Source organism: Equus caballus, chromosome 5 (genome assembly GCF_041296265.1).
Source record: "Equus caballus isolate H_3958 breed thoroughbred chromosome 5, TB-T2T, whole genome shotgun sequence".
Lineage (NCBI taxonomy): Eukaryota > Metazoa > Chordata > Mammalia > Perissodactyla > Equidae > Equus > Equus caballus.
In genome coordinates this window covers 5,938,186-5,960,614 of record NC_091688.1, presented here as the reverse complement: position 1 = coordinate 5,960,614, position 22,429 = coordinate 5,938,186, and the positions used below count along the sequence as shown (strand labels likewise).

General features: G+C 40.7%; 1 protein-coding gene across 6 annotated transcripts in view; it reads left to right on the top strand.

Moving 5' to 3' along the window:
* The first annotated feature begins 4,324 nt into the window (after window positions 1-4,324).
* The window catches only part of SLC19A2 (solute carrier family 19 member 2), a 32,179-nt gene continuing 14,074 nt past the window's right edge, over window positions 4,325-22,429 (top strand). For all 6 annotated transcript variants that reach the window (XR_001380709.3, XR_001380708.3, XR_011438975.1 and 3 more), the window contains exons 1-5: window positions 4,325-4,754; window positions 10,996-11,598; window positions 18,869-19,091; window positions 20,219-20,411; window positions 20,777-20,918. Coding sequence is in view for 1 of the 6 variants with exons in the window: in XM_014739500.3 (XP_014594986.2) it covers window positions 4,548-4,754; window positions 10,996-11,598; window positions 18,869-19,091; window positions 20,219-20,411; window positions 20,777-20,918 (1,368 nt within the window). In the remaining 5 variants the exon portion in view is untranslated. The remainder of the gene's footprint in view (window positions 4,755-10,995; window positions 11,599-18,868; window positions 19,092-20,218; window positions 20,412-20,776; window positions 20,919-22,429) is intronic.

Genomic DNA, 22,429 nt, shown 5'->3' with positions numbered 1-22,429 from the left:
ACCCATAAAGACTTTCAAATTGAAGATAAAATGAGGTATCACTTTATACCAGGATTTCTCAAACTTATTGGCATTCTAGGCTGGATAACTGTTATGGGGGCTGCCTTGATCATGGTAGGGTATTTAGCAGAATCCCTGGTTCTGCCCACTAGAAGCTAGTAGCACCTACCCCCAACCATGAGTGACAGTTATGACAATCAAACCTATCTCCAGACTTTGCCAAATGTCCCAGGCGAGGTGGGTGGGGCAAAATCATTACAGGCTGAGAAACACTGCTTTTCACCTATCAGACTAGGAAAACTTTAAAGGCCTGATTACACCTGTTGTTGGCAAGGATGCAGTGCAACACAAAGACTCATATGTTGCTAGTAAAAATGTAAGTTATTATAGCTTTTATGGAAAATGACTGAACAATGTCTATTAAAATAAAAAATGCATATACTCTTTGACCTAGTTATCCCACGCCTGGGAATAAAACCCATAAAAATGAAACAAAAACTACATAGACATATATTGTCAAGGATGTTAATTGCAACATTGTTGGAAGTGACCAAAAAACTGAAAACACGGTGAATGAACATAAATAGGGAAAGGTTGAATGATGGTACACCCACACAACGGGACATTAGAAAGAATTAGAGCTTAACCTTATTACGTGGAATGTTTCTCGTGAATTATTCCTGAGTCAGAAAAGCAAGATTGAAAAGGGTGCATAATATAACTCTACTTTTTGCAAAATACACATTCCCACATGCTTTTATACATAAATAGAGAAAAACGTCTCTCAATATTCTATTTACCCCTACAGAATGGGCAAAAATATTTGCGTATCATATATCTGACAAGGCTCTAGTATCCAAGATGTGTAAAAAAACTCTTACAACTCAACAACAAAAAGACAACCCAATTAAAAAGTGGGCAAAAGACTTGAACAGACATTTCTCCAAAGAAGACATACAAATGGCTAATGAATACATGAAAAGATGCTCAACATCATTAATCATTAGGGAAATGCAAATCAAAACCACAATGAGATATCAGTTCACACCCCTAGGATGGATATTTTTTAAAAAAAAAAAAGAAAAGAAAAAATAACAACTGTTGGCAAGGACGTGGAGAAATTGGAACCCTCATACATTGCAGGTGGGAACATTAAATGGTGCAGGCTCTGTGATAAACAGTTTGATACTGCCTCAAATAGTTAAACATAGAATTATAAAGTGATCTGGAAATTCCATTCCTACGTACCCAAAAGAATTGAAAACAGGTACTCGAACAAATGTCTGCACGCAAATGTTCACAGCAGCACTATTCACAACAGCCAAAAAGTGGAAACAACCCAAATGTCCATCAACTGATGAATGGATAAACAAAATGTGTTATATACATAAAACGGAATATTTTTCAGCCATAAAAAGGCATGAAGTACTGATATATGCTACAATGTTGATGAACCTTGAAAATGTTATGCTAAAAGAAAGAAGCCAGACACAAAAGGTCCCATATTGTATGATTCCATTTGTATGAAATATCCCGAATAGGTAAATCCATAGAGACAGAAAGCATATTAGTGCTTGCCAAGGGCCAAGGGAGAGGGAGAATAGGGAGTGATTGCTTCATGGGTACAAGTTTCCTTTCGGGGTGGTGAAATGTCTTAAAACTAGATAGAGGTGATGGTTGCACAACATTGTGAATGTACTAATGCCACTGAGTCGTTTACTCAAATACGGTTAATGGGTAATCTTATGTGAATATTGCCTCAATTTAAAAAATATATTCTATTTACCACTGCAGTAGTTTCCTATTGCTGCATAACACATTTTTACAAACTTAGCAGTATAAAACATTACGATAACAGCTTAGCTCACAGTTCTGTAGATCAGAAGTCCAGGTGGGCTTGGGTGGGTTCTCTACTGAGAGATTCACAGGAAGAAATTCAAGTGTTGGCCAAGCTGGACTCTTAATCTGGAGGCTCTGAGAAAGAATCCACTTCCAAGTTCCTTTAGGTTATTAGCAGAATTCTGTTCCTTGTGACTGTAGGACTGAAATCCCCTCTTCCTTGCTGGCTGTATAGCCAGGAGTCAGTCTCAACTGCTACAGGGTACCCACATCCTTGGTACATAACCTCCTCCAACATCAAATCTTTCTCATTCTTCAATTACCTATGACTTCCTCTTCTGCTACCAGCAGGAGAAACTTCTCTGCTTTTAAAGAGCTCGTGTGATTAGATTTGGCCCACAAGGATAATCTAGCTTTTGCCATATAATGTAACAATCACAATCGTACTATCTCATCAAATTCAGGGGTTCCACTCCACACTCAATGGGGTGGGGATTAGATTACACAAGGGCAAGGGTCATTGGAGGTCATTCTCAGAACTCTGCCTACCACGGCCTCTTAGAGAAAAATAGCAAAAAATAGTTTCTACCCAATTCAAGAACAAACATTATTTGTTAGTGCCCAACATTGCAAAGAGGAGCTGAGGTGTCTAATTGATTTATACCATGGAAAAGTTTCAAAAGCAGTAATTTACAGATTAACACAATTCAGGTCTCCAAGCCTCAGGGAAGGGACAGAAAGCTCTTCTTCATAAGTCGGCTCACTCTTTCTGAGGCCTCTCCCGGTTTTCTTTTTTCTTTTTCTTTTCTACCAAAGCACTGAATTTAAATGCAAAGCAATTGCCAAGAGGACCACTAGTGTTCTCTCTGTAGTCATGATGAGAGGCGGATACTACGGCTGGAGTTTAGGGGACTAAATGATTGTATTATGTAGATAGTAGTTCTCACTTTTTTGCCTCAAGACTTCTGTTATTGAGGACCCTAAAGACTCTTTATTTTTGTGGGTTACACTTATTGATAGTTGCCATATTAGAAATTAAATCTGAAAAGCTTTTTAAACACAAAAATATGCAAGCAAATATTCTCTTAGCTGTTAAAGTGATGATGTCATCACACATCATGTAGTTTCTAGCATGAAAAAGGAAATGAAGTCTTGGTACTATTATGAGAATAGCTTGACGTTGTCGAACTCTGAAAAGGTCCCAAGAACCCCTAAGGCTTCCTGGATCACACTTCGAGACCCAATGATAGATGTAAATACCAACAATTGCATTTCTTCAAAGATTAATCAACTCACATATTTTGGTGCCATTCACTTGTGCAGCCTTAGAAACAAGTCTGCCTTCTTTCCTTTTACTAGCATGTTGTGCCATCTGGTAAGACTCATTTTTCCGGCTGAATGCAAAAAGTATCCCTTTTGCAAAAAGTGTCATTTGCTGACACAGGGGAAAAATTGAGCTAGATGGGTCGTAACATACATGAAAACAAAACAGAGTTCAAAAATGTTCTCTGTGAGCTTCTGGGAGGATGTGTTACTCCGCAAATCTTGCACAGGGAAAACTCCTTTACGTGGTGCAGCTTGGTCTGCAGTGGAAAGGACTGGGATAGAGTCAGGCCGTGAGTCAGGCAGAAAGAGGCTTATACATTGAGACGAAAGAAAGCACTGGGAATTCTTGTCATGCTTTGCCCTTGAAAACTATGCCAAGACCTCTTTTTTTGGTGTTTTTTTTTTTTCTTAATGAAGAGACCGGTGATATTTCGTGATTGCGTCAATGACTCAGGATTTCCCACTTTCCTTTTAAACACAGGCTGTATCATACAGTTATGTTTGTTCTCTTTGTATCCTGCTTGCAAAAAGTGACGAAATAAAGCTAAAACCCTTTAATTAGGACTCCATTACGGTCCTTCAGTTAAGGGACTAGCTCCTTCGTCCTTCTCACAATACTTGAGGTTACTTTCTTCCCTTCAGTCTGTCGGAAACGTCCCGAGCGCTCAGAGCCGAGGCTTCCAGTGCCTTTCTTCGGCAGCTGAATACAGTTTAAAACACGAAAGCTGCTGGAGGAGAGGTTTAACACTCCCCCGCCTCAAGGTTAAATCGTTGCCCGGCCTTGGCCACTAAGTCTCTCGGGAAAGAGAATATGAAAGGACGTCCAGAGGGACGGTGATTAAGAATGAGAGGGTGACCGTGGAACAGCGCGTTCCTTCCGGCGGGGATTAGGCCGCATGGAGCATTCCTGACAGAGGATGACCGAAGCGGCTGCGAGCGTGGGCCGACAGCTCCCCGCCTGACCAGCGCGCGCCGCCAGGACAACCACGGCGTCCGTCCCGGAGCCCTTCAAGTCCCCCGCGCCGGAGCCCCCGGACGTCAGCGGTCTGGCGGGCCGCCGCCCGTTCGCATCCTGTGACCCAACGACCAATGGGAGAGAAGCCACATTCCCGGCGTCCGCTGTGATTGGCTCTCAGCGTGGAGGCGGGGCGGAGGGTGGGCGTGTCCGGTTTTCTGCCGCGCGGCGGGCGGCCCCGCGTGAGGCGCCGGCGCAAGGGAAGGCCGGGGGCTTGGCGGCCCCAGGCGGCGGCGAGCCCAGAACGGCCCGGCCCCACAGAAAGGAGGCGCCTGCGCTAGGGCAGCGCCTGAACCTCACTCCAGGTGGCAGAGGAGGAAAAGGAGAAGGAAGGGGCCGGGCCGGGTCCCCGCCCCTCGCGCTCCGGATGGAAGTGCCGGGCCCGGTGTCCCGGCGGGCGGCGGCGGCGGCGGCGGCCACCATGCTCCTGCGCACGGCTCGGGTCCCTCGCGAGTGCTGGTTCTTGCCCACCGCGCTGCTCTGCGCCTACGGCTTCTTCGCCAGCCTCAGGCCGTCCGAGCCGTTCCTGACTCCCTACCTGCTGGGGCCCGACAAGAACCTAACCGAGAGGGAGGTACGCCCGGCGGGGCGCGTGCGGGGGGATGCGGTCAAGGAAAGGACAGGCGGTGAGAAAAGCGTTCTGGGCAGGGATTGCTGACTCTCCCCGCTGGGAAGGCGGCTCCGTGCGGGGCGCGGCTTTAATTTGTGCTGCTTTTCTGTCGTCCGTGGGGTTTATAGGGCACGTCTTGCGTGAAGGGTCGGGAGCCCCAGTGCACGTGTGCCCCAGGCGATGTGCTGATGATGCGGTAATGTAGCTTAGCCCCACTCTGCTCAGACTGGTCCAGCAGTTCCCGCTGCGGGGCGGGGGGGGAGGGATATTTGGATAAAAAAGTGAAAACAGCAAGTTGTACTTTGGACATGGTAGTAAAGGCTTAGTAAATATTTGTTGTCTGAAAGTAGGGAACCAGAGGTGAGTAATCCTTGCTTTTCCGAAAGGATCTTCCCTCCCCCTTCGCACCCTCTTCCTTCCCATGGCTTACTTCCTTTACCTTTGACAGACGGAGGTGCTCAAATAAGGACAGTACAGGACAACAAAAATCTGTCATCTTGATTCGTCTTGATTTTTAATTGTGTGAGGCTGTGAACAAGGACATGCTGCCTCCCACCCTTAGTCCCTACCTCCTGGGACAGAAGCAGATACTTAGTATCACATAATTGGCGCTTAGTTATGGTTTTTGTTGCATTGTGAATTGTTGCTTCACAGATGTTAGTTTTGCTTCTCAACATCTTGGAAAGCTTCTGTCCCGCTGTGATGCTCAGGGTAATTGAGAGCACATAGGTCGTGATTAAGAACTTCTTGCTGACTGATTTTCCCTTAGTCGAGTTCTTCAGAAGTGCGTCACGTACTGTAAAAATGTGTTCAACTCAAAGTGTATAGTCAATCTCAACACTTGTTTTTTGAAGAAGAAAGACATTATGTTAACTGGAAAAGGAATTAAACTCAAGGTGCTATATCGAAAAACCAAAATAAAGCAGATTCAACATCCTCTCTTTGAACACTACAAAGTGTGAGAGCTGAGGTCTGGTGTCTCTTTCTGGAACACTACAAAGGGTGAAAGCTGAGTGGCCACTTGTTAGCTGTTCCTTTTTTCCTGTGCTTCCTTTTCTCCCACCCTGCCTTCCCGCCCCAGTCGCTGTGAAATACTCCTCCTGTTTAAACCTTACTCTTCTCCCTTGGTTAGTAGTTAGCTCTTTTGAGTAGCAGCTCAGTATCCCTGCATAACCGGTCAGAGCAGGATGCAATTACTCATAGTCCAGTTTGTTGTTGCATTGCTCCTCTATTTTCAAGGGCATTTATCAAGGAATTGAAAGCTGGTGTTGAATCCTGGATTGAGGTTTGCATTTGAGTTTCGCCTATTGTCTCACGTCTAGCAAGTGTCCCTGACTTGTACCAAACTTCCGATCTTCTGTTTCTCAGTCTTATGGACCCCTCCACCAGGGACTGTAACAGTTATTCATTATACCTGTTTGAGTTTTAATATTGGTTAAAAACAATTATAAAGTAGAAAGGGCCAAATTTTGTGAACAAAATGATTTTACAAGAAGGAACTTCCTGCAGTAAATATGAGAGAATGATTCTGGAGACCCAAAACAGCCGCTGAATCTGAAGTCTGGCCACTGAAGCAGAAGTGATACTCCTTGTGAGCTGCTCACAATTAAAGTTTCATGTGAACTGCCATGTGATCTGCACAGTTTGTGCGCCTTGCCTGACAGAGAAATACGTGGGGGAGAAACATGCTGCCGGTGTTGATATTTGAAAGCTGATCTGTTTTGAGACCTATTTTGTCACGTGCCCTTGGCAGAGAGCTGCTGTGTGATGTGCCATCATGTGCCCTGTCTTATCAGAAAGCTCTCTAGTGTGAGTGAAATATGTTCAGGGAGTATAGGAATAAAGCAGAGGTGTCACGCCCAGTAAATAGTTGCTGATTATATAATAAAAACGTAGTACATTTCTGTTTTATTGCAAATTAGATGAGGAAGAGGACAGGGTCTGAAAAGCAATCTAGTAGTCTAGAAAGGCGTGTCATTTGTCTGAAGACATTAACATCGTGGCTGATTCTGTTGGTTGTGTACGGGATGGCTCTGTTTACTCTCTCTGGACCCCTAGATTTTTTTCAAATCTAATAACTGAAGTAAATAGAACAACTTGGTCTCCATCCTGACCGAGTGCTTGCTCTCACCAATGGACAGTTAAATAAAAAATATTATGTGATTTTTAGGCAAAGCTAATGTCAAATCACAGTCAGTGATGTTTGTATTTCCTCCTAGAAGACTTTAAAAGGGCAAGTTGGATCATCTTAAATGGAGCTGTTATTAACCAAATCCAGAGACATACGGAGGGGAAAAAGGACAAAATTTCCTCTGTCTTTCCACTCTCAAAGGACTTTTTCTTACATTTCAGGGAAAGTGCTAATCTGTTTTAGGTACCACTTTATAAGTTTAAACAGGTTAAAATTTGTATTCCAATAGTTGAAAGCCAAACTTCCAATAAAACAGAACACTTTCTCTACAAAATTTTTTTGATCCTTTTATGTTTTTTAGCATGTGACTTGACAGACATTCACTACCTTTCTTTGATGTTTTTGAAACATTCCACCAATTCGGCCTGATATTTAGAGCCTTACAGAATTTGACTCTTCTCTCTTTAATGGCCTTATCTTCTACTGCATCCTCTTTCCCTTGCCTGCTTCCACAAGCCCAAGCCCCGTCCACATTAATCTTATACTCATAAGTCCAGCATATCCGCAGTCTCTCATCTACTGGCGTGTACTCGAAGGAGTGGTCTCTGCTTGGAATAATCTTCCCATACATATCTGTTGATATCTTTCTGTTAGCCTCTGACTTTCTGATCCTTGAAGCTGCATCTCAAAGAAGCAACCTCGTATTTCTGATCTCCCTTACCAATAACGTATGTGTGTATATTCCTCACTAGGTTCAGCACTCCTGGAGAACTGAGGGTTCATTTTATTTATTTATTTATTTGTTTGTTTGTTTTTATAATCCCCATACAGCTTGAAAACAGAGTCGTGCAATTAAATGATTATTAACTAGTTGTTTAATTGAAACTTGATTCTAAAATACAGTCCAAATCTGAATTAGAACTTAAAACTGAACACTTATTTTCCCTTGACTTTTTGTATCTCAGAAGAAAGCACAAACGAGCTCTAATCGAGAGTTGTGAAAGTCACCTCAGAGTAAAATGATTTCCCTTTGGCCACATGGCAGATTTTACCTGAGATAAGAAGATTGTCTAGGGGACGGACAATAGGAGTCTGTAATTTGTACGGTATTGTGTAGGAAGTTTTCCTTCAGGATTCAAAGAATCTGTCAAAGAAGCATTTTCTGTGTAACTGCTTCTCCTTGGAGGCACTGAAAGAGAAGAGGGGTCTTCTTTTGGAGACCCAGGGTCTAAGCTCTGGAGATTATATAGTCTTCTTCTCTTCATGAATGCTCTGTAAAAGCACCTCAGTGCAGGTTGACAAAGCTGCTGCAGGCATTAGAAGTAACCCTGGACCAGAGGACATGCTCAGTAACAGTTTTCTGATAGAAGAAAAGAGGCATTTCAGTGCGGTGGATTCAGAATATCTAGGTTCAGCTCCTCCCTCTGCCAGTTACTAGCTTTGATAACTTTGGACAGTTGACTTAACATTTCTCTAAGGCCAAGTTTCCTTGATTGTAAAATAGAAATAGTAAAAGCAGTTACCTCTTAGGGTTGTTGTTTGTATTAAGTAAGGTAATGGAGGTAAGGCGATTAGCATAGTGTGGAGCACATCAGTAGAGATTGCTATTATAATGCCGATAATACTGGAAGAAGGACATTCATCGTGGGTTGATCTCTCTCAGGGGAAAAGTCAGATTTCTTATGCAGAATAAGTTAGAGGACCCATCTGATCTCCACGCCCTCACTCCTACCCGCCTCCACCCCCCCCCCCCCCCCCCCCCGCCCCCTTGCCTTTGTTTTTGATTCTACTTGGCATTGCAAGTCTGGCGATCTTATGTTTCCTCCTTGTCATTATCTAAAGTGTGGTTTTGTATTAGGAGTAAAATTAGACTCCTAAGTATAAAGACTTTAAATTGATAATTAAAAGGATGAGATTTATATAATGAAGACTTGGCAATTAATCGTTTGGGACAACTATTATTGAAAGTTATATGACGTGTTTAAGTGCAGACCATACTACTAGAGTGAAGAAATCAATTAAAATCCCAAGGAATATGGTGGAAAACAGGGAGATGAGGTATTGAAGGAAGAGATGGGGGTATTTTAAAGGAGAGGTATCATGGCTAATAGCTTTGTGGTGTTGTGTTGGGGAAAATGTGAAGCTGAAGAAACGTGGAGTAAACAGAGGAGGCACTTTCAAAATTAAGAAAACTGTAGGAGAATATCTGTAAAACTATAGGCAAAAAGGAGTGGGAAGTTGTTAAACAGAACTATGAAAAGTCTGTAGGGAAGCCTTCACTCCTTCTGGCTTTCATCTCAAGGTGACCCTTATCCCCTTTGGTTTTCTACTAAGAGGCGTCTTATGCTGTAGTTACGCCAGCTAGCCAAGTGCACTTTGTTCCTCATTCACTGGAATAAGAACCATTTCTACCGTTCTTGATTATTCTTTCATACATATTCAGGTGCAAGAAAATTTCCTGATCAAGTAGAGGTTGCTAAATGATTTATAAACACAAATTAGACCAAAATTCATGAAGGTGAGGCTATTAGACAAATGACTTTTGAGATTCGGCCAGTCAGAAACAGAAATCAAGTCTGGAATATGTTTCAGATTGTGTTTTACTTTTATAGTTGTGCTCTGCACTGGCAAAAAGTTTTACAATAATTGTTTACTTTATGGTTCCTTTAAAACCTTAAAAAAAATTAGACCATTTTATACTCCGGTGAACTGAGGTATACATGAAAGTTAAAAAGAAAGTTACCCATGGTCTTAGATTGTCAAAGTGTAGGATTAGATTGCTCCATTGCAAAGTATTTAGCCTGTTACCAAAGCTATCTTCTAGAAAGCACTTAAAAATTGGGGCCACTGATCCAGACTTTGAAATGATCATTTAAAGAACTGACTGACTGACCCCCCAGGGCCTTGCTGGACACTCAATAGGTGTCAGAGGAGGGAAAAGTCTCCTACAATGATTGTTGTTGGAAGAATGGGGTTGGCAGTTGGATTAGTTTAGTTAATTCATATTGTCCCAAGTGGTCTGTGTTTCAGCTTAATTTACATGTATTCTTTCATTTAATCCTTGCAACGAACAACCCTCTGGCATAGGTCTGACCCCTCTTTTACTGATAATGGAGACTAAGGCTAAAGGGAACTAGAAAAAGCTTGCCTACAATCACACAGCAAATGATGGAACTGAAGTTCCACCTGGGGTCTTTATGGTTCAAAGCTTATTTTAAAGATTATTTCTGCTATATCCCAATTTAAAAAACACATTAAAAAGAAAACAGCAAAATCTTCTATTTTTGTCCTATTACAGACAGACGAAAAGAAGGACATCAAAGTTGCCTATTATCCTACCATCTATAGACAGTTATCCTGTCAGGACTGTAGGACAGATTTACCCTTCTTACCTCTTCCTGTGCCCCAGAGAAATGAAACATAAAATCAAAGAAACCTAGTCAAATGGTAGGATCAGGGCTCCTTAGTCTGTGGTTAGTAGTAAGAATTGACAACACTTCCAAAACATTTATTTGTTTCCAAAACACTTATCGAGCCAAGTATCTTCCAGACAGTATGCTGGTTGTTAGGTTGTGCAGGTGAATGTCGAGTCCACCCTTAAGGAACCTTATAAGGTGATGGTTCTCAACTCTGGCTCATGTTAAAATCTCCTGGGAGGTTTTTAAAAATGCCTTTGACTGGGCATCCAAAATTTTTAAAGCTCCTCGGAGATGTGCAACCACGGTTAAGAGCCAGTTGCTATGAGGTAACTGGGGAGATGGACACATTACAAAGCAGTATCAACAGAGCTTTGAATGTTGCAATACAAATACTGTCAGCTTCAGCAAAGTCTTCCAGGAGGAAGAAGTCTTTGAATGAGGCCTGGTGAATGGGGAGGATTTTAGGAAAAAGATGATGGGGTGGAAATGGGGAAGTGTATTCCAAACAATTATCAGAATTGTTGTTGAGATTTCTTTAGTTGGTAAGGATGACGTATTTGACATGTTGGTAAGTTGTTTTATAAGAATAAATTGTTATGAATATTCTAGGTCCTTTGATATCACTAATGGGTTTTTCTTCTTCTTTTTCTATCAGGTCTTCAATGAAATTTATCCAGTGTGGACTTACTCTTACCTGGTGCTGCTGTTTCCTGTGTTCCTTGCCACAGACTACCTCCGTTATAAGCCTGTTGTTCTGCTGCAGGGACTCAGCCTTATTGTTACATGGTTCATGCTGCTCTATGCCCAGGGACTGCTGGCTGTTCAGTTCTTGGAATTCTTCTATGGCGTCGCCACAGCCACTGAAATTGCCTATTACTCATATATCTATAGTGTGGTAGACTTGAGCATGTACCAGAAAGTCACAAGTTACTGTCGAAGTGCCACCTTGGTGGGCTTCACAGTAGGCTCTGTCCTAGGGCAAATCCTTGTCTCGGTGGCAGGCTGGTCCTTGTTTAGCCTGAATGTCATCTCTCTTACCTGTGTTTCTGTGGCTTTTGCTGTGGCCTGGTTTCTGCCTATGCCACAGAAGAGCCTTTTCTTTCACCACGTTCCTTCTGCCTGCCAGGGAATGAATGGCATCAAGGTACAAAATGGCGGCATGGTTACTGACACCTCAGCTTCTAACCACCTTCCTGGGTGGGAGGACATTGAGTCCAAAATCCCTTTAAATGTGGAGGACCGTCCCATGGAGGAGCCGGTGAGTTTAGCCTTAAATGTCTTGTGGTTGCTGTTTGGGGGCTACCCCAATGGTGACGAAACGGACAGGAAGCCTTCTCCTGCTAGACCTTGTATCCATCTGGATTCAGGTTTTATTCTGAATTGGCTTATTGATTCCTTCATTCATAGATTCAAGATAAGGTCAGTTTTATACTAGGGATGACAAATATATTTTCCCCTGGAGTGAATGATCTCTGAGGTCAGACTGGCACAGCATTGTATTGCTCGTGTCAGAGAAGTCTTAGATTGCAGGGGCTGTCTGTTCTTCTTCTTTCTATCCCCAGTACTTGGTGTATAAATAAAGCGCTCAGAAAACTTTGCTAAATGAATAGATGAAATAATTCTAATAAATGATGAATATCTACTTCCAGTTTTTGAATTGCAGCCCAGAATATTAAGGATAGAAAGTTATCTTCCTCTTCTGTGCTGGAAGTGTTATCTGATATTTATTTGCAAATGATACTTTGCCAAAGTGAGGTACTAATGAATGATACAGAGGATCACAAGAGGAAAATTTAAGCTGATGATGGAATAAATATTAAAAGTTCGACTATGAAATTATTCCTTAGAAGAGAGATATATGCCATCAAAATAATTCATCCATGCATTCTGTCTAGCCAGGAAGATTAATTGCCTCTCCCAGTCACTTACGATTTTTTATAAAAGCTTTTTATCTTTCTGTCAGGTTCTAAGCTATGAGGGGCAAAGCTTATTCCAACCGTACTGAGTTAGTCTTAGGTCTCCTGGGACGAGTTTGGAAATAAGCGTAATAACATTCAGGTTTTGCAGATGGGCTCTGTCAATCATTAAAACCAACCTCCATAAGCTTTGTAGGCTGGATTAGAGTAAAGAATCAATGTGAATAGTCTTTGGCTCTCTACCTGGAGTTAACTCAGATTGTTTCAATGTGGGATCTAATTACTCTCTTTGCCTACCCCTATTCTTCATTTCTGGTTACTTGAAATTTAGGTTATCATCCCAAAGAGCTTGGGTCACCTTTTAGAGCCTGGGTGACACTCATGAAACTCACTTTGATTTCTGAGACACCTGTGTGCAGCTTCAGTCAAATTTACCAGGGATTACACCCAACCCTGATGGCCTAGTGGTTAAAGTTGGGCACTCTCACTGGCGGCCTGGGTTTGGTTCCCAGTCATGGAACCACACCACTTGTCCATCAGTATCCATGCTGTGGTGGTGGCTCACATAGAAGACCTAGAAGGAAACACTATGATATACAACCATACACTGGGGTTTTGGGGAAAAATAAAGAAGAAAAAACGAGGGAGATTGGCAGCAGATGTTAGCTCAGAGTGAATCTTTCCCTGCAAAATAAAAAAATTACCAGGGATTAATTAGGAATGAAATGCTGATTCCCTCATAGTTTGTCAGGTGATGTTGGAGAGTAAACAAAGGGTCGATGGAGAAGGGAAAGCGGTATAGTCATCTGATAGATCTCGTGGAGTAGAACAAAAAAAAAGGGCCCTTATTCTTATCTGTTTCAAATGGATTAAAATGGCTTTAGCTAAAATTAATATGATACACATATGTATAATACATAGATGTACATGTATATATTACATATTAACATGGTTCTGAAGATTTTTTATAGACTGGTGAGTTTTAAACTTTTTTGAATATGGATAAGAAACGTAGTAAGGAACATTTTACTCAGCAACCAGTACATTCATAGGTATGTATATATTTATATATAACTGAAACAGAAGTGTTGTAACACAACACTTTATTCTGACACATTCCCTTCAGTTTATTTTTTATAATGCAGATAACTAACTGCCTACTACATTGCTTTTATTACCTACTAATAAGTTGTGACCTTTTTAAAAACTTCTGTCCTAGACCAACTTGATATTTGTTGTTTATAGATGTGTAAAGTGCCAGTACTTAACATGCTGAAGAATTATAAAATTTTGGAGTTAGAAGAGATTCTTACCACAGGTCATGGAATGATCAGAGCAACTTAAAGTACAAGGAACTTTAGATCTCTTCAGTCCTCTCATTTTAGAGCTGAGGACTGAGAGCAGAGATTAGCAACTTGTGCAGAGTTGCACACATATACTAAGCATAATTTAAGAGCGTATATGAGATCATTTCGATCTATGCTTTGTTTCATAAAGCCTTTCAGTGGGGTCATGGTCAGAACCATCATGTCGGCTACAGTGTGGTAAAAATTAGGATTCAGGTCAGTTTCATGAAATCCTTGGCTCTGCTGCTGACACCGTGACAGGCAGGCAGTGCTGCTTGGCAGCTGTACACCACCAAATACTGCTGCTTTTCTTTGACAAGCTTGAAGGAAGTTCAGAATATGGATATGGATTGGGGATCGCAGTGCCGTTTTAAGTTGACAAAGCCCATAATTGAACCATAAATTGTAAGTGTGGTAATTATGGTAAAGAAGAGTAGGTAGGTGGGGAGGGTGGTTTGATCTTGATTTTACAGAAAGGGAAAATGAAGGAGACAGAGTCAAGTGATAGCGCAGTCCACAAGTTCCCTTAGAGTATTTGTGAGTTCTTTTCAAAAGGAGTCTATTGCTTTGGGGCGAAGGGTGCTGACATTGCCACCAAAGCCAGTGATTTTCTTACCTAAGCAGGGAACTGGACTCATTCTGTGCTTGGCTTATAGCTGGATCTGATTTATTTTAAGTTGAGCATCCATTATAAATGATGTAAATTAAACCACTTCTTCAGCACGGGGCCTGACATGTAGTTAGTACTTATTAAATAATATCTGTTAGTATAGCTGTACTTTTATTTGTAGACACCTTTTACTATTAACAAGCATTCTTTGCGTGTATTTATATTTGAGTTCTGTAAAACACTGACAGCAGCAAAATTAATGTTTCCACTTTGTACTTAATGTCGTTTCTAGCAGCATGATATAGTGGATTTTGAAGAAAGAGAAGTAAGTTCAAACTCCACTTCTTATACTTAGCTCATTCATATATCTACCTCATACAGTCATTTCAAGTATTAAATGAGGCAATGTCAAGCTTTTATATGAGTATTCCTAGTAGCTAATCAATACATGGTAATTCCTGTTGTTATCTTTATCATTAGCATGAATAATCAAGAACACTTTGTACCTTTACATTAGATAATTATTTGCAAGGCTGTAAATAATCTTTCACTTTGAATTAGTTACCCCTGGTCTTCCGGACATTAGGAAAGGTGTCACTAGAATCTGGTACTAATTCCATCACTAATGCTTGAATTGAGTTAGGCTGCTCTGAAATGTAGAGACTGTTAAATCAGATGATCACTAAGCTTTCCTCAGCTCTAGAATCCTGAGTTTTTGAGCTGATTGGTCTGAAGGCACTATCTTTTTTTCCTTCTGCTTCTCAGGCATGACATGAGCAACTTTGCCTGTCCTCTTCAGTTTCTTGTATATGTAGGAACACATAATTCATATCATAGAAGTGGTTTAAATTGCAATCATCAGCTCTTGACTTAAATCTTCACAGTTTAGACATTAAACCCTAATTATCACTCCCCCTATATTTTCCTATTGTGTGTAGAAGAAAATCCAAAATTCTCATCATGGCATATAAGACAGTCTGGCCCCTTCCTAACCTCTTTGGCCTTATCTCTTACTGCCGTGTTCCAAAAAGCACTGGCTTGAAACACATCGAGCTTATTCCTACTTTAGAACTTCAGTCGGAAGGTTCTCTCAGTCAAGACTGCCCTTCATTCTGATTTTCATGGTTGGTTGCTTTGTGTCACTCAGGTATCAACTCAGACTTCAGCTTTTCGGAAAGCTATTCAATACTCTTAGGAAGCATTACTTCTCCATACCACAGTCACTTGCTACCCCATTACCCTATTTATTTCTTCATTGTATTACTGGTACTATAAGCTCTCTTTTATATGTGTTTCTCATCTCTCTCCCTTACTAAAATGTAAGTTTCTTGAAGGCAGGGACATTTCTGCTATATTCCCAGTGTCTAGAACATTGCCAAAAACATAGACACTCAGTAAATACTTGTTGATTGCATAAATGAGTCATGATAAAAATATAAGGGAAACCAACATTTATTGAGCACTTGCTACACACTGAATAACACTAATTTAGTCTTCCACTAGACTGTTGAAATAAGCATTAATTTCCATTTTGTAATAAAAAGCCCAAGATTGAGAAATTTTTCTCATCTGCCTTCAGGTAGGTATGCCTCTTCATCATCATCAGCTCACCTCCCATTTATTTTGACCTGTGTACCAGGTACTGTGCTAAGAACCTTAGGTTCATTATCTAATTTAATTCTTGTTAAAACTCTATGATGTATATCACTGTCCTGATTTTACAGATGAGAGATCTGAAGTTTATGTTAAGTAAGTAACTTGCCCAAAGGCACATAGAAAGTGACATAGTCAAAATTTCTAACCCAGATTTTAAAAACCTCTACACTAGAGATTCCCATTTCTTGATGGAGAGAAATGATTTCTCAAGGTTTTTTTTAAAAACAGGATCAGAACCTTTTCTTTAACTGAAATGTGAAGCTAGATGCCCATTGTGATAAACAAGTAAAAACTGAGCTTAGGGATGGTATGATTAAGCAGAACTATAATACATTGCTTGGTTCTCATTCCAGTGTGATTATCCTAGCATTTTAGGGAGAAAATGGCCTTTATTTACCTAATTGCAGTAGTCACTGTTACAATATATAGTTAATAAATATATCATCTTAAGAGGAAAAAAAATCTACTTTATAAAAAAGATTCATACTTAGTTTTTTTTTTTTTAAAGATTTTATTTTTTTCCTTTTTCTCCCCAAGGCCCCCCAGTACATAGTTGTATATTCTTCATTGTGGGTCCTTCTAGTTGTGGCATGTGGGACGCTGCCTCAGTGTGGTTTGATGAGCAGTGCCATGTCAGCGCCCAGGATTCGAACCAACGAAACCCTGGGCTGCCTGCAGCGGAGGGCGCGAACTTAACCACTCGGCCACGGGGCCAGCCCCCATACTTAGTTTTTTAATTAAACAATACAGAAAACTAGATAAAAAGAAGTCAAATCATCTGAACTGGTACCACCCAAAGATTACCACAATTAACATTTTAGTGACCTTCTTTCTAAAATCTCTTTTCATATATACATATGTATGTATTTATATGTATACTTTTTATAGTAAATGAAATTATAATCTACATGTGGTTTTGTAATTTTATGGTTTTTTTTGTTTTACTCATTGTTATGTAATACTCATCTTTCTGTGTCTTTTCATGTCAAAATAGCCTTCAGAATCCAAAGAAATGAAACCATAATGGTGAAAGTGGCTGCTGGGAGGTTTGTGTGGGGCTGTATTCTGCCTTTCTCACCAGGCTGGCCCTGAGCACTAAAGCCAGAATCAGAGACTTATGTGAAGAAGATAGTCTGCCTTTTGACGCTCCTTTTTTCCCCTCATTGTGGTCACAAAACCTTTCCCTCTGGATATCTCCAGTCAGACTCCTGCCAGTGGATATGTCTGAGTTGGGATGGTAGGGAGAGGGTGTGCTCCCATACATGGTTGTACCCCTCCCTCTTACAGCTCAGTGCCCCTAAAACTCAGATAAATGTCATCTCTCTTGAACAAGATCTCTAGGCCAACTCTGAACAGGTGGCTAATGCCCTGCTTTCAGGCTTATGAACCAGGCCTCTGAGATACCAGGCCAAGGCAGGAATGACTGTTCTTGGAGCAACATGAGTGCACAGCAGGCCAGAGCAGGAGAGAGTGTCCTAGAAGCCTTTTATGTTTGGGGAAAACTTCAGTGTTGCTGATTCTTAAATATACCTCAATAGCACCTTCTGCCATGCTTTTGTTCTTGTTTCCTTTGCCTGGAATGTGCTTCTTCATTATTTCTCTGTTCAACTCTTATCTCTTGCTCAGTCTATCTCAAGCACGAGTTTTTCCATGATACATATTTTGGTTTCTTTTCCTTGAAACCAGATGTACTTTATTTGTCCCCATTGGTTAAGGCTCATTACATATTTTTACTATGTTTCAGGTAATGGAATATGAACAGCTGAGGAAATGAGAGTCTTGCTTTCATCATCAAAAACGTTTGTTGTTTATAGCAAGAGTTAGTATCAAGATTAAGTCCTTCAAAAGCACTTAATAAGAGGAGCAAACTTGTTCTCAAGTATTTCCATCCTAGCCATTGGTTTGACTATAGAAAATCTCCCTCTGCACATAACTGAGCTGAGAAAATAGTGCCTTTTAACTTGGTGTTGCAAACACCTAAGCGTACCTACTACAAGATTCTGTTTAAAGGAGCAGGGGCTCACAGCAGAAGGGAGTAATCATTTTATATCTGGAGGTTCTGCCATGCAAGACGTGGCCTCTGACCGATGAGAGCAGGTTGAATCATGCCGCTGCCATTGGTGTTATTAATCTGTAACATAGCTTCTGTCACAAGTCCTGCCTCTTCCATGCTACTTCATGGTCAACTCCAACTCCCGTTTCTTCCATTTGGGTTCTCATTTTGCTTTTCCATGTTAGCCACAAAAGTAAAATTTCCTATGTTCTGAGCAAGGCTCAGGAATTAGGTCAAACTTTGATACCGTTGGAGTCAGAGAATCTCGCAGGGTGTCTGGAATTTCATATTGACTTAATGGCATCGTATGGGGATGGTGCATAGCTCAGTAATGTCTGGGTCCACTCAATTATACTTTATTACTTCATTATAATATTAATATTTCCCATAGTATAAATATTGGGTAAAATAAAAAATGTAAGGTAGAAAATTAAAATCCCTAATCATCCTCCTACCCAGAACTGCTGGGTAGAGAACTGCTGCTGGTATTTTGGTCTATTTCTTTCTAAGATTTCTACCCTAACCATTACTGTTCAGTGAATCTGTCATTTATAAGGATAGGAGGGTCTCACCAACAGATTCCAACCCAGCAGTGATTTAGTAGAGTTACTAGTTGTTCCTTATTCTTAATGTTGCTTGCCACTGTGTGGAGAGATGCGGAATGTCATCTCCCTTTGGCTGAAGTATGCAATATCTGACCATCTTTGTGCCTTCACTTTGTAAACAATGCGTCCTTTGCTGGGTTGATTATGTACAGCTGTGCTACTGAGGATTTAAAGCAAAAATTGTATGAGAATGTATTTTTTCCCCAGAGGAGATAAATGTAATTTCTAAGAAGTGAAGTGTGTGTGCACGCATATATATATATATATATATATGTATATATATATTGCTTTCTGTGTGGTTGCCTTCAAGATGTTTGAGCTTTCTTCCCTTTTGCTGTGTAGGAACCCAAGCCAGACCATCTCCTTGTGCTGAGGGTACTGTGGAATGACTTCTCTGTGTGCTACTCCTCTCGCCCTCTGCTCTGCTGGTCCGTGTGGTGGGCCCTCTCCACTTGTGGCTATTTTCAAGTTGTGAACTACACACAGGGCCTGTGGGAGGTGGTGATGCCTTCTCGCGATGCTGCTATCTATAACGGTGGTGTGGAGGCCGTTTCAACCTTACTGGGTAAGCAGTGCAGGATGGAGAGGCTGGTTGGGAGAGAGAGATTCCTCTGCTGGTTAAGTCAACCATAATCATATTTTCTCTCCCCTCCCAAATTAGAAGTAACCCCAAAGAATGATTTGCTTATTTGGGGCTCTGATTTTATAAGTTAGGAGGAAAATTTAGAAGTGCTCAAGTGGTAGAGGACATGACTAACAAACTTGAATTCTTTATAACCTTTGAGGAAACCTAATGTATTGATTTTCAAAATTGTTTTCTTATCCAAGTTTCCATTATCTGTGTTTACTGGGTATTTTTTGCCACTTGATGTGAAACTTTAAGTAGCAATATACAATAGTGTATAATAATAGCTAATAACTGTTAAGTGTTAATATGTGCTAAGTGCTGTTCTAAGGACTTTATGTGTATTAACTCAGTTCTTAGAAAATTCCTGAGATAGATGCAATTATTATCCCCATTTTACAGTTTAAGAAACTGTGGACAGATAGGTTAATAACTTGCCCAAGGTCATATAGATGGTAAGCAGTAAGGTCAAGATTTGGACTCAGAAGCCCATGTTCTTGACCATTATATTCTATTGTCCCTCTTTAATTTGTTAACCTATTTCATAACGTTTTTGGAAGATTTTATATGATTTCTGTAAGCATTTATAACTGTGCCCTGGCATCTAGAAAGCACTCTATACCTTTTAGCTGTCATTATCACTGCCATCATTTACCAAGGGGCAGAGATGCCCTTTGCCATATTCTAAACTGCTCCTCAGTTAAGAGGAGAGATGAGCCATCCTGCCATGTTGCCAAGCTAGAAGCAGTGGTTCTTTTTGACTCTTTCCTCTGCTTCAGCCTCAGTAGTTTTTTCCTTAGCAGCATCCCTGGGTCTACAGCCTCCTTTTCCATCTCATTGCCAGCTGCCCTAATTCAGTCTCACATCATCTCTCAGTGGCTCCATATTATTCATTCCATCAAGTCCAAAATTCTCTGCCTGACCCTCAGGCCCTCCATAATCTTGAACTATGCTATTTGTAAGTTTAAAGCTTTTAAAATATAATAATCTGAGCTGAATTTTTAATTTACTGAAATAGTATTTGTTTAGCAAAATAACTGGATGACTTTTCTCTTTTTGTTTTGTAGGTGCTGTTGCCGTGTTTGCAGTTGGTTACATAAAAATATCCTGGTCAACTTGGGGAGAAATTGCACTGTCTCTGTTTTCTCTCCTGATTGCTGCCACAGTGTATATCATGGACACTGCAGGGACCATCTGGGTGTGCTACGCATCCTACGTGGTCTTCAGAATCATCTACATGTTACTCATCACTATAGCAACGTATGTATTTTGATTCAAAAAAGCATTAGGAAAACTTGTGACAGGATAAACTTTTTGGTTTCTTTACAAACAAATTTTTTAGTTAAAAAGAGGCAAATGGGAGAAAGCATTGTACTGTATGTGCATCAGCGGTTTTTCTCCTGGGGAAGCATTTAGGCAAGGTTCATTTATTTTCTCATTCACATGTTCCTGCTGTTTTTAGATATTTGTGTGAGATTTACATCATTAAGCAACAAAATACTTTTCACTTTGTTGTGAAGGGAATTAACAGAAAGAAGGGCATAGTCTTCACGTTTAAAGTAAAAATTGTAACTACCCAGGAAGTAATTCTTGTCTATTTATTCTTCTTTTGTTTATTTTTTCAGTTTTCAGATTGCGGCAAACCTCAGCATGGAGCGCTACGCCCTAGTGTTTGGTGTAAACACCTTCATTGCTCTCGCACTTCAGACTCTGCTCACTCTAATTGTGGTAGATGCCAGTGGCCTTGGCTTAGAAATTACCACTCAGGTAAGATCTCTGATTCAACACTGCAGATGTTATGATTTGATCAGGGTGGCAGAGGTGGAGCATGCTTGAAAACAGATTCAAACAATATAGACAGATATAAAATAAAAAGTGAAAGTGTTCCCTCTTTCCTTCAGTCATCCCCCATCCTTAGGTCTTTTCTACCTGGAGGATGTTGGGACCGTCATCTTTCTGATGAGGCCCTAGACCATTTCTGAGTGTGACTAACCAGCCTGGTGGAGCTGAGAGGTAATATTGGTTCCTCCAAGCCCAACTTCTCTGCTTCCTCATCCAATATTTTCCTCCATTTTTCATTCTGTGCCTGGAATGCTGTATCCCTCTCACAGCTCTCTAAGTCTCCTCCCTTCTTTATATAAAATACCCCCCACCCAAATACCAAGGTGATGACTTGGCTGTTGATGAGTAGCCTTATGATTCTTAACATATGTCCGATTGAGAAACACCTGCACAAACACCCAAAGACAATGTGAATATTTTTATTCATTCAGGAATGGTATAGTTGCATATGCCTTCATGCATTGTGAGTTTGTAGGTAGGGCTTGCTCTGTACTTTGAAAATGGGCAATTGAATCAAGAAGTGCCAGCCCCACCCCCATCCCAGCCCAAATGATTCCTTCTCCATTATTCCCTCCATACTTGCATCTTAATTTTCTTAGAATACAAAAACGCAACATGTTATCAGTAATTAACTTTGTTTTTATTGAAGAGACTTAAAAGAGAAATAATAATAATAATAGGTAACGTGCATATAGCACTTTCTACGTGCCAGGTACATTATATAGAATTTTGCAAGTGTTGTCAGGATGAGAAATTGAGAAAATGAGTTTGAGAGATAAGTAATGTTAAGTGTTGTTTAAGGTCACACAGATAATAATAATGTGGCAGAGCTATGATTGAAACTAGCATCTAACTCTCAAGCCTACATGTCTCCCACTGCATTATGCGGCCTCAAAAGGGGGCGTGGTGGGGAGAACAGATGAGTGGGAGCTTACTAGTAATCTTTCTGTATGTTTCCCAATTACTACCAGCAATAAAAACCTCGAGAAGACCTCTCAAGGGATAGGTGCTGACATTTGGGATGGAGGGTGGGAGAGAAACCAAGTGCTTGTCATCCTGCTACGGAAATGGTGGGTTTAAACTTGTGGAATAATAGAATTTTGTGGGCTACGCTGAAACTCTAACTGCCGTGATTAATTAGCAGGTTTCCTACAGGAAAATGTATACAAATTTGAAAGAACCTGGCCCAGAGACTTAGAGTAACATTCTTGTTGCACCTATGAGCTAGCTTATAAGTATTTAGTAAGTTTTAAGAAGATAATGATGATGAAGTTGTAACTATATGGTCACATTAAAAATTTGGCTTAGGGAAGATTCTTAAAGTAATCCTATAAGGGTATATAGTTGACCTTCCACTGCCCTCTTCTGGGGAAGAATAGAAGTTCTTGATCTTCAGAACTTGGCCTGTTAGTCATACCCACCTGTCAGCTTGAGGG